Below are 18,854 nucleotides of genomic sequence, written 5' to 3'. Positions count from 1 at the left end.
ACAAACCCGGTAATAAGTCTTATTAAGTAGGTCACATTCGTGGAAAGAGGGACCGGATTGTAGTTACTCTTGGTTTAATAGCTTCCTTGTAAGCAGCAACTCTCTATCAAGGAAATCAGGATAGGGAATACAAGCCCTGGAATATCGTATCAACTGGACGATATATACTCCGTATATAGGCGCTGCTGGAATGTTGCTACATAGAAATTTAAAGTTCACAATTGGGAAGCTGAAACCAATCCTTCAGTCGTAAAGTTTTGTTTTATATCACTTATCACATGAAACATTGTTCAAATGTTAAAACCATATTTTCACCTCAGTCTATGATATTTACTTTTTTTCATAGAAAGCCAACAAAATTATTTAAACATCTCAACAGATTAAGCGTTTTATTTTGCATTAAAAACAATGTTAGTAGCTCATTTTTCCGACGGATTTTCCCTCAATATTAAAATATATTATTTTATAAAAATATACAAAATATACCCATTATAATATCTCATATTGCAAATAATATCTTAATCGACACACTTAACCAGTTCTGGAGGGAACCATTGGGGCCTTGCTTTTATTTGAAATGACCATTTCATTAAAGTAAATGTAAAAAAAAGCAACGGATATGTTCTTCTGTACTTATATTATCGAATTGCAACACCCGGATCATGATCAGGATAAAGGCTCTACATTGTATGTTGACATGAAAGTGTCGTTTGGTTTCTCATTTCGTTAGATTGCTTCCTCACTGACGTTAACCCCTACGTTTTTTTTTTATTGTATATTCGCAACATATTGTCGACATAAAGCAATACATTTTTAATATCTCACTATGAAGTATGCAATATACAAATATTTATAGTGAATAGTTTACTACGTTTTAATTTCTTTACGGTTTTTGTATATTGATTCACCTCAGTTGTTTCAAAATTTGTAATGATGTCAAACTCAATGATTATATATCAAAATGTTCCTTGTTATAAGTCAAATGCTGGATTGATTAATTGGTGTTTGTATTAGATTATAAAGAATTGAAATTTTCCGTTGTGGCTTCCTCTTCTGGACATGGCTACAAGTAAAATAAAGAGACATATTAATTTTGTAACTGAAAACTGCAACATTAAAATCATTTAGATAAAACTTGCAGGAAAATTAGATGTTTAATTCAAATTATCTCCACCAGCTGAGCAATAAAGAACTATCTTTCTTCTCATCTGTTTTACGACCTTATCGAGATTATTGAATTCCAAAACAAATCACTTACAGAGCTTCGTATTTTTGCGACTGTTGCAAGTAAGAAATATTTCGTCTGGTATTACCTTGTTTTATTCTATTCCTTTTCGAAATTTATAGGTCATCCTGTTATATTTCTAACAGTGTTAGACTTTTCACGGCAAGTTAGAGCTTATCATGTGTTGTATTCTATTAATGAATGGTATATTGATCTATAACTACGTGTGTGCTAGATGCTGTCACATGGAAGTTTCCCTTGAAACAATTTTATCCATTTCTACTTTAAAAATATTCACTAGGGTATTATATGTTATTCGAGATCTTCTCAGGGGATATGGGATCATATTCTCTGTCAGTGTTTTAGAAGCCCATATCTTCTGTGAAGACCGAATAACAATTATATTATACTGGAGTCTCCTGATTTTAACATTATTTACCATTCTTATCTTCGGTTTTGTTCATAAGGGATATGAGCTCATATTCAATGAAATAGCATGATTAGCCGGGAAACGGTACTTCAGTATAATATTACATATCATAATTGATTTTATTCAAATCCTTAAAATGAAAAAAGAAAATTAATCGATGTATAAAGTATATCAAAATCATTTTTTTCTTTATTTTGAAAATATATTCTTTTACAGTCAACAGAGCTGTGATCCACTATTCATGATATTAAGGAAAAATCGTGTGTCTGTTTTTGAGCATCCCATCTGTGCATGTTGAAAAATACGTTTTTGGTTTAAAATTACAGCAGAGTATATTAAACTTGAAATTTTAAGATTAAACTATCAAAAAATCTAATTGTTGTTCAGTGTTCTTAAAATTTTCAGACATAATTCTTTGAAAAACAAGGGCAGATAATTATATTAATTTTGATAGGACAATTCGTGTTTTTTTTTTTTTTTTTTTTTTTTTTAGAAAATACGGCCCGTGATCCCCTATTTTTATTTGATATTTTAGAAGTATTTATGAAAAACAATTGTCTCATTGAATTTTAACCAATTCTTTCGTCTTATAGTTGATGTTTTTTCATCGGTGTTACCCGGATTTGTTTTTACTTAATCGAATTACGACTATTGGTGGTATACTACTATTGCCTTTATTTAATGTTTCATCAACAAGGAAAAAATAAGTTTACCCTATAAAACCCATATACAATAACTATGATTTCGTTAATTTCAAGATATTGTAACGAAATAACAAGGTCCGCAACCCCCAGGTTTTAAATTGAAACTTAAAAGTACTTTGACCCAGCAATCTTTTACAGAAGTTTACGAAAAATCTATCGTCGGACATTAAGACACCCTAAGCTACTTTAATACATTTTGGTGCAACTACTAACCATTCCGCAGCACCTTAAATTACCGTTTACCAGGGTAATTAAGTCGATTCTTGATTAGTGTAATGAAAAATGTTTCAACGTCTGATTGCCCCTCGATATTCTGTTATCTTTTTCAAACGAACTATTATACCTGACATTAAGTTTCACAACTTTTAACAACAGATCATTTGAATTATGCAATAAAAATAAGGTGTATTATACATACATCAGAATGTGTGTCTAGGCTTGGAATGGACATAACCCTCTTTTCTCTGAATGCTTTTATCTTCTGCGATGGCGTTAATGCGATATCAGAACTGTCTTGATTTTCTGCATAGTAGACTGCTGTTTTTCGCTTTAACTTTTGAGAGTGTTGGGGTAAAGCTTCAGAGATTGTTTTCCTAAGAGGTTCATGCTCATGATGCCTAACTTGTTCTCCACTCTGGAATACATCCATAAGCCATTTATCAATATGTATTCCAATAAAACATTTGATATAAGGTAGACATGATTCTATCGATTAAAATCTAATCAGAGAACTAAAGGAGCCTGAATTTTGTTTTTTATCATGGGGTCATATGGCGGTTGACAAATTTTCGATAGTCCATATTGAATATACTGATTACTTTTTAAGACTCAGGGCGATTAAGTGCTTGGTATGTTGCATAGACAACTTTCCATTGTTGGATTTATTTTGACCTACTGGTCATACTGTATTGGTTATATATGTTGTTTTATTGTTTGTTTTATTAATGCATACTCAGATCTCATTTTACTCATATAATAAATCAACTGCAACGTCTAATTAAAATTCTGGGTAAAAAGAAAATGACAAGCATCTTATAATTTAGAAATACCTTTGAAATTGCAACAAAACAATCAATTATAAAAATTCAAAATATGGAAAAAAACAAACAAATGAGTGTAGAGTCATTTGAACCTTAACTGTGTTAATGTAACTTGTATTCTGACTAGTAATTTTCTTGTAAAAAGCAACAGACGAATCATTGATAAACGTTGTATTCATCTTTATCGTGTTGGTTTAGTTTGTTGTTAGTTTGATGCTGATAATGGATCTTTTAAATGAAATGGAACAGTCCTTTATTCATCAACTTTATGAACTTCTAAAGAGTGTTTGACACTATCAATCGGGAAACTTTAAGAATGATCATTGCAAATTATAGAATTCAAGGTAAAACTATCAGGATAGTGCAGTTTAACATAAGGGTAAACATGCGGAATGGTTCCACATTAAATTTTGAGTCAGGCAAGGTATGTTATGTCAGGTTTCGTTTTTTCTTACTTGTAATAGACTGGACAATTAAAGAAACAACACAGAAAAGGCGTGGCATTTACTAGGGAAGATTAAGGGTTGGAAGACCTTTATTTTGCAGATGAAATAGCTCTCTTGTCAACAACAAAGACACAATTACAAACCAAAACAAATAGTATACAAAGTTTAGCTGCAACAACTTGATTAAAAATAAACAAGAAGAAAAGTAAAATATTGCGTGAAAAGGTCAACAACATTCAGCCTATTTCATTGGACAGCGAAGAAAAAGAGTTGGTGGACAGTTTCACATACCTATATGTTATAGATATCAGAGACAAAATACAACAGTCTATATAACAAATAGAGTAAAATAAAAAAGCAAGAGCAGCGTACTGCACGCTAAGAAACATATGGGAATCAAACCAGCAGGAACACCAAAAATGAAAATTTATAACAGCAATGTAATATCAGGGTAGTTATATGTGGCAGAATGTAAGAAGATAAGCAAAAGAGATGGAGGAAAACTTATCACCTTCAACACCAAAAACTTGTGTTGAATCTTCAGGATATTTTGGCCAGCTACGATTTCAAGTACAGAATTACTACAAAAAGCCATCATTTGCAGCATCAAAAACACCAATAAGACCAGGAGAAAGGACTTGGATAGGTCACATACTGATGGACCCATGGAACGATTGTCGAATCGCCTTGACGAGGACATCACCAGGACAGACAAATGTAGGATTACCAAAGGAAAGTTGGAGACAAATGGTCGACAAAGAAAGAACAGACATTGGATGGAGGACATGGGAAGAAATTCAACAACAAGCAGCAGACAGACTCAGATTGAAGACTTCCGTTCGCGCCATTTGCGACACATGGTGCTAATGGGAGTTTTAAGTTGTAAATAATGGATCTTTTGAAGTCTATTAAGGTCTGAATTGTGTTTACAAAATAAAAATAATGGGTCAAAATATAAAGAATAAAGAAAATTAAGGGCAAACAACTAAGAATACAGAATAAGGGGGTGCTTTAATATATTAAATAAAGAATAATGGGCAACATAAATGAAGAATTGAGAAAAATAGAATTACAAATTTAAAAAAAAAAATGAAAAGCCCCCCCACCCACCCAATTTAGACAACGTCTATGGTTCACTTATCCATCCTTGACACAAAATCAGTATATGCACAGCATAAAACACAAAAGGCAAATGAACATCGCTTTTATTGATGTTCTTTCATCTCAAAGTCACAGTGAAACCTTCAACACATAGCAAAACACACATTGGTGGACACATTGATATAGACATGTAAGACTTGTCTAGGTTTTGAGCTTAGTAGAGAATGACCTATTGGTATACGAATGTAAGACCTGCTTAGAACCTGGGTTTTGTAGAGGTCAACACGTTGGTATAGATATGTGATACCTTTCTAGATTCCGGATTACGAATTTTGTGATACATTTTTTTAGACCTTGTCCACTTTATGCATATTTTGTATTTATTTTTCTGGCTTCTTTTCTCTCTAACTTTTTCAATGTTTCATTTTATTTTCATTGAAATATAATTATAGAATAGATAAATGCCCATATACATCCATATTGTCTCCAGGAATAGTGTCGTAATCATATAATAAAATTATAAAAGATTTTATTAAGTAAAACTGGTTCTACAGTGAATGTGATTATTGAATTACCCAAATATAGGACAAATTTATATTACGCATCGCTTGACCCTAATTTATATTGTATTGTTTTGTTACAAAGTCATTCAAAATAAATAATATAGTGTAGGTTTTTCCCTAAATATTCCTTCATTTACATGATTTATGCTTCTCGAATGATTTTACAAGAAAATGAATTTAAGTCCTAAACTATGGTTATGATATTAACATCATCTGAAAAGTCTGAAACTTGTTTTTAATCCACATGAGATAACCATCTACCAGAGACAAAAGGGTGTGTATGAGGCAGCAATAGATCACCTTGTGGCCTTCAACAATACTATGCTTTACTTGAATATATTTTTTGAATGTCATTCTCCGTACCTTTGATTTTATTGGTTTTTAGAGAATAAAGCATTGTTATTTACATTAACAATAAGTAAAACTAATATCCTAGTATAGTAAGCTTTAAGACTTTTAGACAGCTGCACCATGACAAAATGTGAAATAAGAAAAAAATGAACACAAGCGGCCGAATTCATACTAAAACAATATACGAAAAATAAATATGACAGCCAGTAGCAAACGACTTTAAATGAATGACAGGTACCTAACTTTGGTTAGGTACATTAAGCCTGCAATGGGGTTAAAAATCTTTGTCAGTTCTATACCCTCCCCTTACCCAGAAAAGTGTTGCACTTGACTCGTCAGATCGCAACGAAACACTCGTCAATTATTGAGAACCGTAAGCATGTCAATATAGATGTTATTATTGAGAACGGAGTGAGTCAATGGGGTTGATATTATTGCGAATCGTAAGTGTGTCATTGTGGTTGTTATTATTGACGTATATCAATATGTATTCCAATAAAACATTTGATATAAGGTAGACATGATTCTATCGATTAAAATCTAATCAGAGAACTAAAGGAGCCTGAATTTTGTTTTTTATCATGGGGTCATATGGCGGTTGACAAATTTTCGATAGTCCATATTGAATATACTGATTACTTTTTAAGACTCAGGGCGATTAAGTGCTTGGTATGTTGCATAGACAACTTTCCATTGTTGGATTTATTTTGACCTACTGGTCATACTGTATTGGTTATATATGTTGTTTTATTGTTTGTTTTATTAATGCATACTCAGATCTCATTTTACTCATATAATAAATCAACTGCAACGTCTAATTAAAATTCTGGGTAAAAAGAAAATGACAAGCATCTTATAATTTAGAAATACCTTTGAAATTGCAACAAAACAATCAATTATAAAAATTCAAAATATGGAAAAAACAAACAAATGAGTGTAGAGTCATTTGAACCTTAACTGTGTTAATGTAACTTGTATTCTGACTAGTAATTTTCTTGTAAAAAGCAACAGACGAATCATTGATAAACGTTGTATTCATCTTTATCGTGTTGGTTTAGTTTGTTGTTAGTTTGATGCTGATAATGGATCTTTTAAATGAAATGGAACAGTCCTTTATTCATCAACTTTATGAACTTCTAAAGAGTGTTTGACACTATCAATCGGGAAACTTTAAGAATGATCATTGCAAATTATAGAATTCAAGGTAAAACTATCAGGATAGTGCAGTTTAACATAAGGGTAAACATGCGGAATGGTTCCACATTAAATTTTGAGTCAGGCAAGGTATGTTATGTCAGGTTTCGTTTTTTCTTACTTGTAATAGACTGGACAATTAAAGAAACAACACAGAAAAGGCGTGGCATTTACTAGGGAAGATTAAGGGTTGGAAGACCTTTATTTTGCAGATGAAATAGCTCTCTTGTCAACAACAAAGACACAATTACAAACCAAAACAAATAGTATACAAAGTTTAGCTGCAACAACTTGATTAAAAATAAACAAGAAGAAAAGTAAAATATTGCGTGAAAAGGTCAACAACATTCAGCCTATTTCATTGGACAGCGAAGAAAAAGAGTTGGTGGACAGTTTCACATACCTATATGTTATAGATATCAGAGACAAAATACAACAGTCTATATAACAAATAGAGTAAAATAAAAAAGCAAGAGCAGCGTACTGCACGCTAAGAAACATATGGGAATCAAACCAGCAGGAACACCAAAAATGAAAATTTATAACAGCAATGTAATATCAGGGTAGTTATATGTGGCAGAATGTAAGAAGATAAGCAAAAGAGATGGAGGAAAACTTATCACCTTCAACACCAAAAACTTGTGTTGAATCTTCAGGATATTTTGGCCAGCTACGATTTCAAGTACAGAATTACTACAAAAAGCCATCATTTGCAGCATCAAAAACACCAATAAGACCAGGAGAAAGGACTTGGATAGGTCACATACTGATGGACCCATGGAACGATTGTCGAATCGCCTTGACGAGGACATCACCAGGACAGACAAATGTAGGATTACCAAAGGAAAGTTGGAGACAAATGGTCGACAAAGAAAGAACAGACATTGGATGGAGGACATGGGAAGAAATTCAACAACAAGCAGCAGACAGACTCAGATTGAAGACTTCCGTTCGAGCCATTTGCGACACATGGTGCTAATGGGAGTTTTAAGTTGTAAATAATGGATCTTTTGAAGTCTATTAAGGTCTGAATTGTGTTTACAAAATAAAAATAATGGGTCAAAATATAAAGAATAAAGAAAATTAAGGGCAAACAACTAAGAATACAGAATAAGGGGGTGCTTTAATATATATTAAATAAATTAATGGGCAACATAAATGAAGAATTGAGAAAAATAGAATTACAAATTTAAAAAAAAAAATGAAAAGCCCCCCCACCCACCCAATTTAGACAACGTCTATGGTTCACTTATCCATCCTTGACACAAAATCAGTATATGCACAGCATAAAACACAAAAGGCAAATGAACATCGCTTTATTGATGTTCTTTCATCTCAAAGTCACAGTGAAACCTTCAACACATAGCAAAACACACATTGGTGGACACATTGATATAGACATGTAAGACTTGTCTAGGTTTTGAGCTTAGTAGAGAATGACCTATTGGTATACGAATGTAAGACCTGCTTAGAACCTGGGTTTTGTAGAGGTCAACACGTTGGTATAGATATGTGATACCTTTCTAGATTCCGGACTACGAATTTTGTGATACATTTTTTTAGACCTTGTCCACTTTATGCATATTTTGTATTTATTTTTCTGGCTTCTTTTCTCTCTAACTTTTTCAATGTTTCATTTTATTTTCATTGAAATATAATTATAGAATAGATAAATGCCCATATACATCCATATTGTCTCCAGGAATAGTGTCGTAATCATATAATAAAATTATAAAAGATTTTATTAAGTAAAACTGGTTCTACAATGAATGTGATTATTGAATTACCCAAATATAGGACAAATTTATATTACGCATCGCTTGACCCTAATTGATATTGTATTGTTTTGTTACAAAGTCATTCAAAATAAATAATATAGTGTAGGTTTTTCCCTAAATGTTCCTTCATTTACATGATTTATGCTTCTCGAATGATTTTACAAGAAAATGAATTTAAGTCCTAAACTATGGTTATGATATTAACATCATCTGAAAAGTCTGAAACTTGTTTTTAATCCACATGAGATAACCATCTACCAGAGACAAAAGGGTGTGTATGAGGCAGCAATAGATCACCTTGTGGCCTTCAACAATACTATGCTTTACTTGAATATATTTTTTGAATGTCATTCTCCGTACCTTTGATTTTATTGGTTTTTAGAGAATAAAGCATTGTTATTTATATTAACAATAAGTAAAACTAATATCCTAGTATAGTAAGCTTTAAGACTTTTAGACAGCTGCACCATGACAAAATGTGAAATAAGAAAAAAATGAACACAAGCGGCCGAATTCATACTAAAACAATATACGAAAAAAAAATATAAAAGCCAGTAGCAAACGACTTTAAATGAATTACAGGTACCTAACTTTGGTTAGGTACATTAAACCTGCAATGGGGTTAAAAATCTTTGTCAGTTCTATACCCTCCCCTTACCCAGAAAAGTGTTGCACTTGACTCGTCAGATCGCAACGAAACACTCGTCAATTATTGAGAACCGTAAGCATGTCAATATAGATGTTATTATTGAGAACTGAAAGTGAGTCAATGGGGTTGATATTATTGCGAATCGTACAGTGTGCCATTGTGGTTGTTATTATTGACGTATATCTCTCATATTCTATTCATATCGTTGATTTGGCATCATAATACTACTGATAGTTTAAACAATGTCGGTTGGTTCGTATTCAATCTTTATGATGATTTTCAAATATAAACATTTCCCTCTAACATGAATTGTCCGATTAAAACAATGTCTCTTTATTTCCGGAATATATTTATCCTCTCAAAATACTTACAGATTCTGGGATTTTGGAATCGGCTCCACCCAATAGCTCAAAAGCACCTGCATGATGCTTTTGAACTGCTGTAGACGACAAGGCATGCCTAGTACTTAGTTTTCGAACAGGCGATAAAACATTTCCCGGAGTAGTTATCACAGCATACTCCGACTTCACAAAGAACGATGGTCCTGGATTATCAGTAATCTCCCACCAATCACCCACTTGTTTTATCAAGGAGTAAATCTGATCTTTCTTCATCATGGCAACTTGTTGTTTATCAACAGTATGAGTATAATTGGTTATGGCTTTTATTTTGACAAAAGGAAATTCCGCATATAAAATTTCCGTTTCGTCTACTTTTTCATAAAAAGTTCGCTGAAATTATTAAAATCTAATTACAACTGATTTATATCAACATAGTTTTCAATCCAGCTTATGATAATGATAACTATAACAATACTTGAAATACTAATATTAATAATAATAATAGAGTGTTATTAAATGGGTGTTTTCATATTAATCCTGTGTTATGTATTATTGGGACAATGTTAGCCGAGGGTCAATACAGCTAACCGAGACCCAATACGACTGTACGAGGACATAATACAGGATTAATATGAAAAACTGCATTTTATGACACATTTATTAACCAATGACATTAAATAACCACCAAAAGCTGACTGATGATACACATAGCTGTAGGAAGACTCATACTGGATTAATATGAACTATATGTATTTCTATTTGGATTCATCTGATGATTTCAGCCTTTTTCAAGTGATTTTTATAATTTGTTCTTATGTTTTACTGTTACATCACTGTCCCAGGTTAGGAGTAGGGTTGGCGCCATCAAATTTGTTTAACCCCGCCACATTCTGTATGTGCCTGTCCTAAGTCAGATCCCTGTAATTCAATGGTTGTCGTTTGTTGCTGTGTAACATATTTGTTTTCGTTCATTATTTTGTACATGAATTAGGCCGATAGTTTTCTCGTTTGAATTGTTTTACATATGTCATTTCGGGGCCTTTTATAGCTGACTATGCGGTATTGGCTTTGCTCAATGTTTAAAGGCCGTATGGTGGCATATAGTTGTTAATTTCTATGTCATTTGGTCTCCTGTGGAGAGTTGTCTCATTGGCAATAATACCACATCTTCTTATTTCTATATTATGGTTAATTATCATTTTAAGGAATGTCGAATAATCCTGAAAATTAATAATGTGCGATGAATTACCCTTTTATTCACCGGTAGAAAACCATTTGATCCTCTCGATTTTTCACTAGTTTTCTTCCATCAAAATGAGGCACTGAAGTTAATAAAATGGCAACGTCCAGGTTAGAAGTCCCTTGAATGAAGTGACGAAGAAACAAGTATTTAAAATCCATCTGGTGCCAAGAATAGCTTTCACAAACGGCCCTTTTCTGGGCCACAAATATTTTACAGAAAGAATCTTCATTTGTTGTACATATGAGGCATTTTAAGTCACTAAAATAGTTCTCTGACGCAAGTGTTTTGACATGGATTTCTATGGTTCGAAGGGCCCTTTGGTACGATTAAACAAATATGGCCCATTCGGAATGGTGCATGCCCAAGATAGTCTACCCTACAAATTTCCCTCACTTTTGACTGCCCCTTCAGAAACAATCATTTACGGTTGACAATTCTTGATATTGACCTTTTGTACGGTCCATAATTGTATACACTCAAAGAAAAACAAGGTATGACATATAGAAAATAACAACAACTCTAACATCAAATTAGTTCGCGTAATTCATTCATTTTTGACACCTTTTTGAACCTACAAACGGGAGGTAAAATCATGTATTAAGACCAGTTAGATTTCTATATTAACCAGTTTTTCCGTATAAGACCTGTGTTAACGACCGGTTTGGACACACGAAATTGTATTAATTGGACAATTTATACTGTATTTTAAGATATTGGTTAATAATAACAAATATTATTATTATTATAATTGTTATTATAATCATTTTAATAATAACATAATAGCCACAATGATAATAATGATAATTATAATTATTATTATTATTGAAATGATGGTACAATAATACAAGTGAACGCAATTTTGAAACTTAGTTTAATTTAATTTCTTGTCTTAATATTTGTGTTTGCAAAATGTATTATAGTACTATCATTTCGATAATGATAATGATTAAATCAAATGTATAAATTGTCCAATTAATACAATTCCGTGTGTCCGAGAACCGGTAGTTAACACGTGTCTTATAATATAACACAGGTCTTATAACAAAAATATCAAGATTTTCAGGAAGGAAAAAATCAATTATTCAAAATTGGTAATGTTTCCAAAAAGAATAACTATTAAAGGTGCAATTCGTATTCAAAATACAAAAGTTCAGATACGAAATGAAAGTTACTCTTATAGACTTAGAGCGTCTGAAGCGCTTTTCTGGATTGACATCATCGAGAACGCCCAAACCTAAATATTTGAAAGCCTAGGATATATAGATACGTAGAAACGCTAGGAGCTCTATAACCAAAAATGAACCTCAAAATAATAGCCAACCTTATCAAAGATAAACGTTGACTGAGGTAGTTGAAACATTAGTTTCTTAATAATTTATTAATTCATCAATTGGGATTTTTAGAAAAGTATGTTATAAATCATTTCAGTATCGAAGCATTAAATACTGAGCTTATATCACACATTGGAGTTGATTAATGTCAATTAAAAGACCAAGTGCATTGGCATGGATGACAACACTTATACGTCATCCCGAAATACTTAACAGGCGTCATATCACTTAAAACTGAAACTTATGTTTTTCTGTTCTGTTTTTGACTTTTTGGTTTTAAATTCACAACCCTAGGATGTATGCGAAATGTCAACATAATAGTATTCATATATTTAAATCTTATCTACGAACATCAATTAAACTAAAGTGAACATGTATATATACATATAAACATATAAATTCAATTAATACCAAGACGAAAAATATGAATGTATGTATGATTTTGATTTCAAAGATGATATTTTTAATTACACAATATTGACAGATTTTCAGTACTTCAGAACCCTGTAATAAAACCTAAACACTTATTTATGCAGTTGTTCTGTAATTGAAGTTTGAAAACACGAACAAATTTACTATGATGTAACCTGTGGTTATATTAACGTAAGTATTTTGTTGTGTTGCTCGTTAAGACCGTTGGACAACGTTTTTTGTTACAGTATTTGTTCTTTTTTATGCCTCTCGATGCAGATATGTAGTAGCTGTGCATCCATTAAGTCTTGGTTTTTTTTCTAGCATAACATTTCGTTCGAACCGATGCCACGTGATGTCTTGAACTTTTATTGAGCTGTGAGCTTTATTTCCACGTTAAAGGTTCCTGTGATAAAACACAGCAATAACATCACTGTACTTTTATTATTTCCTTATTAGTGTGGTGTGTAGTGATTTTTAGCCATTATAAACGTTATACACCATAACATATGTTTTTATACGACACCTTGAATGACAAAGGAGATGTTAGCTAAAAATAGTTATTTTTAGGGAAATCAATATTTAGAGATAATATTCATCACCAGATCAATATGAACAAGACCCTTTTATGACGTTGCTGTATTAATGTACTCAAGGGTTCATCAGGCTGTATTTCAATGTAAGAGGCATGCGTTCATTTCATCAAGTTAAGAACTTTTAGGTTGCTTTCAAATACAGTTATCATTCAGTAATATGGTTTTAATAATTTTTAGTTTGATTGAACTAGTACTTTTCCTTTGTATAAGACCAGTTTCAGATAATTTATCAAGTTAATAAACTCGTCATAACTACCATGATTAAAATTTTGTTCGCAAGGCGCGCGTTTCGTCTTCAAAAGACTCATCAGTGCCGCTTGAATAACAAAAAAATAAAAAGCCAAAATAAGGTACGAAGTTGAAGAGCATTAGGGACTCAAAGTTCCGAAAGGTTTTTCCAAATACAGCTAAGGTTATCTATTCTAGAGGTAGAAAATCCTTAGTATTTCGAAAAATTCAATCTCAACTGAATTTTATTTTACATTCTGCTGTAAACTTTTGTTCGAGAAATAAATTCAAAAGGGAAACGATTAACATGATTAAGTGGCTGTCCCCATTCTTCAACGGTTGATTTTGTCATTTCGTAATGATTATTGTTTCCTCTTTTTCTTGACTAACTGGAAATTAGTTGTTGAGTTCAATAATACATGTTAAATTCTCGAGAAGCAGCGATTAAATGCTCTTCCTATTCGTATTAACATTTGTTTGATGTTGAAGACCGTAGTTGATGTTTGTTTGTACATGTATTGCTTTGTTTTATATTTCGTTTTTTCGTTGAGTTGCTGTTATTATTTTTAAGTTAATATTCAGTAAAATTACATTTTGTATCCAAAGTTATGATCAATTTTAAGTTAATGAAACATATCTTAGTTTAATAAACATATTATATACAACAAAAAATCAAACTCTTACGTTTCCAAATGAATCAACTTTTAAAGACATCATGGATTCCTTTACAGCCGATGGATTTGAAAACATCTTCACATACGCTGTAAAGAAATTATTGTATTGGAAAGACAAATGCTCAGGAAAACAAAACAAATCAAAGCAAAAGAAGATATTGATAATTTTATCTGTGTGTTTTCTACTCTTTGATAACTTGGTTACAAGTATATCATACGGTTTGAAATAGAGTTTACAAAACTGAACATAAACTTTTCAAATTTCAACAAAAGAATGATAGTACATATTAGACGAATTTCGATATAAATATTTGTAAATCTGATATAAACTGTCCTGATAAGTATAGTGTGCTTTTAGATTTGCTGAGGGAATTCTATAAAATTGAGAATGGAAATGGGGAATGTTTCAAAGAGACAACAACCCGACCATAGAACAGACAACAGGAGAAGGTCACCAACAGGTCTTCAATGCAGCGAGAAATTTCAGCACCCGGAGGCGTCCTTCAGCTGGCCCCTAAACAAATATATTATATGTCATACTAAACTCCAAATTGTACACAAGAAACTAAAATTAAAAATAATACAAGACTAACAAAGGCTAGAGGCTATGTTTGTAATAGCATTGTTAAATTAAACGTACTTTATGACAAATGAATAAATCAGAATGAGACGTTTTGCAGTATTTTAAGAAATATTTTTGCTATGTATCTGTGTATTATTTGTCAAAAGATTGATGCTTTAATTAAACAATTTTGTCGAATGTTGCAGCCCAAACTTTCTGTTACTTCGAATACGAAAAGGAGAAATCAGAAAACAATACCAATATAGACATATACTAGGTCTTTTTTATTAGAGCAAAACCTTTGATTGATATTTTTTTGTCGTAATTACAAAGAGGTTTCATAAAAAGATCTGTGATTTGTTCCCTTGCAAAAAGTAAAATAACAAAAATACCGAATACCCAGGAAATTTCAAAACTGGAAGTTCTTTATCAAAATGGCAAAATCAAAAGCTTAAACACATCAAACGAATGTAAAACAACTGTCATATTCCTGACTTGGTACAGGAATTTCCTTATGTAGAAAATGGTGGATAAAACCTGGTTTTATAGCTAGCTAAACCTCTCACTTGTATGACAGGTGCATAAAATTCCATTCTATTGACAACAATGTGCGAGAAAAACTAAAAGACGTAATAGGCAAATTTACTGCTAACATGTGTTTTCATATTCAGTAGTCTTTGTTATTAAATTTTATTGGGTGAAGTAGAAACTTGGGTATTATATGTCTCTGGATTGAGTTATCATTGCATTACCCGTTGACCCGTTTACTCGTTGAAATTTTACATGGGTGTTTTATGTCAGAACGTTAATGTATCATGAATTATTTAGGGCAGATATCGCCATTCTGAAGTTAAAATGATTCCAGGTGGTATGGGAGTCTTCTACCATCTTGGATTGTAAAATGGCAGAAAACAAAGAAGTAAATTACAGGCTCCTGTATACTACATTATGGCACAGTATGAAAAATTGTAATATGTTTCATTTTTACTTTCATACTACCTACATAATTAATAAAATTATATTTGTTAGTCGATTAGAAAACATATATAATTCATGTCGTGACATTTTATAGCTCACTTTACGCATGTAGTTTACTCATTACGTTGTGCTACATTTACATCAACGTCATTTTGACCCTAGTGGACCCTTGTTTCATTGACGATCATACAAATTCTCCTTATTTTCATTTCGTTATTATATGCCTTTTCCGTCTTTCTTCTGTACTAAATGTACAGGTTTTAGAAATCATATCAATCTACAATAGAGTTAATCAAGTATGATAACAACAAAGTTCGTATACTTAATTTGTCCTAATTTAACTGTAGTTAAAGCTCCTAATCTGAAAAATTTAGCCTTTAAAAAGTACATAAAAAGTGTATTATCTAACAAAACTTGTACAAGAATTTATAAAACCTCAAGCTAGGCCACTAGAGGAGTGAATGTTATTTTTAACAATAGAACAAATGATAAGAAGAATTCGATTTGCCAGACCCTACTTTTCACAAAATATTTGTAATGGCTAGATTATTTACAATATTAGAATAGAGCATTCCTCAGAAATTTGTTCAACAAAAGTAGCATTTTTCAGATTTATGTTGTTATTATTCCAATTAAGCTCAAACGAAAGCAGTACTAGCAGAAAAATGATGTCAAAATATGACCGATCTTCCTTTTCTGAACATAAAAAGTCGATTTGATAGTTTAAAAGTCAGAATATGTCCATAGTACACGGATGCCGCACTCGCACTATCATTTTCTATGTTCAGTGGACCATGAAATTGGGGTCAAAACTCTAATTTGGCATTACAATTAGAAAGATCATATCATAGGAAACATGTGTACTAAGTTTCAAGTTGATTGCACTTCAACTTCATCAAAAAACTACCTTGACCAAAAACTTTAACCTGAAAAACTTTTACCTGAAAAACTTTAACCTGAAGCGGGACAGACGGACGAACGGACGCACAGAGCGAAAAACATAATTCCCCTAGGTGGGGCATAAAAAACCGAACTCAAAGGCAAATTCTAAAAGGGAAACAAGTGAAAAACAGCTGCTATATTCCTGACTTGACATTTTCCGAAGAAAATGATGGATTAAACCTAGTTTTATAGCTAGCTAAACCTCCCACTTGTATAACAAATGTTTAAAGTTCCCTTATATTGACAAAACTGTGTGAGCAACCAAAGCATCTACATATTAACAAAATCTTGTCAGACACTCCATATAAAAATAAAAGATGTGGTATGATCGCAAATGATACAACTCTTTGCCATAGAACAAATGACTTACAAGTTAACAACTATGGGTCATCGTCCGGTTTCAACAATAAGGAAACCTTTACCGCATAGTCAGCTATAAAAGGCCCCGAAATGACAAAACAATCCAAATGAGAAAACGTACGGCCTTATTTTTGTACAAAACAATGAGCGAAAAACAAATATGATATAGAGCAACAAACGACGACCACTGACTGGTTTCTATTTGAACTTATACTTACCACTCTCAGTTTTTACCAACTGGATTTCCGAATCATTTGTCTGTGTAGATATTTCGTGACTTTTCATGACTTTAGTAAATGGGGTCGGAATTTCATATCCTACTTTGTTAATCGATAATTTAGTACCTTCAATAATTTAATCTGCATAGTTAAGTTATACATAAATGTAAAAGTATATCAATAAGAAATGTAACTAAAAACTCTTCTATTTACATTTAAAAAACACATATGGTTTTGAAAAAAAGACAAATGTCTAAACAATATATGAAACTTAAAAATTGAATCAAGAATAGATAGATAGATGATATAAGCAATCAAAACTTTTTTAAAAAAATCAAAAAAATCATGCTATGACATAGGAAATCTAAAACAGTTATGAAATCTTCCAAATTTAACAAACAAATCTTGTTTAATCCCATCAGTCCAGAGGAGTAAGTTCAGTAAGGACCGTATTTTGCCCAGCAGATATGGTCCTTCGATTAGTATTTTGCTAAAAAGACACGTAAGAAGAAAGTGCTATGGAACTATGTTATAGCAGTTTTCCTTATAAAGCGTTAATATCTTCAATTCAAATTGGCCAAAAGTAGAGATTTTGACAAAATATTCTTGATTTTCAACAGAATGGTATGTGTCCTGCCTAGTCATTATTGTACGTATAATTCGTTGTTAGATTTTGCAATTAAGCCTTATTTGAAATTCAAGGTACGAGAAAAAGGCCATTGTATCCTACGCAAACCTACTGCTTTGTGTAAACAACAAACATACCTGGTAAGGAATATCTTAATTGATGTTGATTTTCTTAAGTTGTTAAAATGAGGTATTCATTCCTGGGGTATATTGGTTCATGTGAACTCCTTCAGTCCTTCAGTTTTATTCTTTTGGATTGTATATTTCTCAAAATTGTTAAGTAGTTTTTTTTTCTATGCATACATCATTCGTTCAAAGTAATCTTATCTCAATTTCCTAAATGTCTATGTTGGTTTTGTATTTTACAATGATTGTAAAAGGCATATTCTTACAGTCTCTATAACTTTATCAGTTATCTAAAAATGTAATATTCATAAAATAACTAATCCAATAATTTAGGTAAAAATATTCCATGAATCACAGAATAACACAACATTTCACAAATGGGCGAATCGCATGAGTTTATTACCAGTGTTGTTCGGTCACGAGTTTTATATGTTTCGACATCTGAATTCCTTAATTAGTTTTTCTTTACATTGACAATGGACTATTAAATGGAAATTGATTAAAATAAAAAAGAATATCCTTTTCTTATCATTTTCAATTTTTTTGTATGCAATGCACCGACAATGTTTTGATAACACCCATTGTTGTATGACGACAGAGGAGTGAAATTATCGGATTTATATCACATATAAAATCATCGGTTTACACAGTAATCATTAAATTTCTTTGCAATTCATCCCCAATGTAATATTATCCAATGTTTATGCAAGTCGTTACTATAGGACGAGTGAACTTT

At 31.8% G+C, this 18,854-nt stretch overlaps 1 protein-coding gene across 1 annotated transcript in view; it reads right to left on the bottom strand.

The window, feature by feature from the left end:
* Positions 1-354: 354 nt before the first annotated feature.
* The window catches only part of LOC127711169 (uncharacterized), a 40,577-nt gene continuing 22,077 nt past the window's right edge, over positions 355-18,854 (bottom strand). Inside the window, exons 7-11 of the mRNA XM_052217121.1 lie at positions 17,366-17,491; positions 14,316-14,392; positions 9,853-10,212; positions 2,778-2,993; positions 355-1,063 (exon numbers count right to left, since the gene is read on the bottom strand). Of these exons, the coding sequence (XP_052073081.1) occupies positions 1,016-1,063; positions 2,778-2,993; positions 9,853-10,212; positions 14,316-14,392; positions 17,366-17,491 (827 nt within the window). The 3' untranslated portion in view covers positions 355-1,015. The remainder of the gene's footprint in view (positions 1,064-2,777; positions 2,994-9,852; positions 10,213-14,315; positions 14,393-17,365; positions 17,492-18,854) is intronic.

The sequence above is a fragment of the Mytilus californianus genome, unplaced genomic scaffold (genome assembly GCF_021869535.1).
Source record: "Mytilus californianus isolate M0D057914Y unplaced genomic scaffold, xbMytCali1.0.p SCAF_8, whole genome shotgun sequence".
Classification (NCBI taxonomy): Eukaryota; Metazoa; Mollusca; class Bivalvia; order Mytilida; family Mytilidae; genus Mytilus; species Mytilus californianus.
Note: the sequence above shows the minus strand (reverse complement) of the source record. Positions and strands in the feature narration are given on the sequence as shown.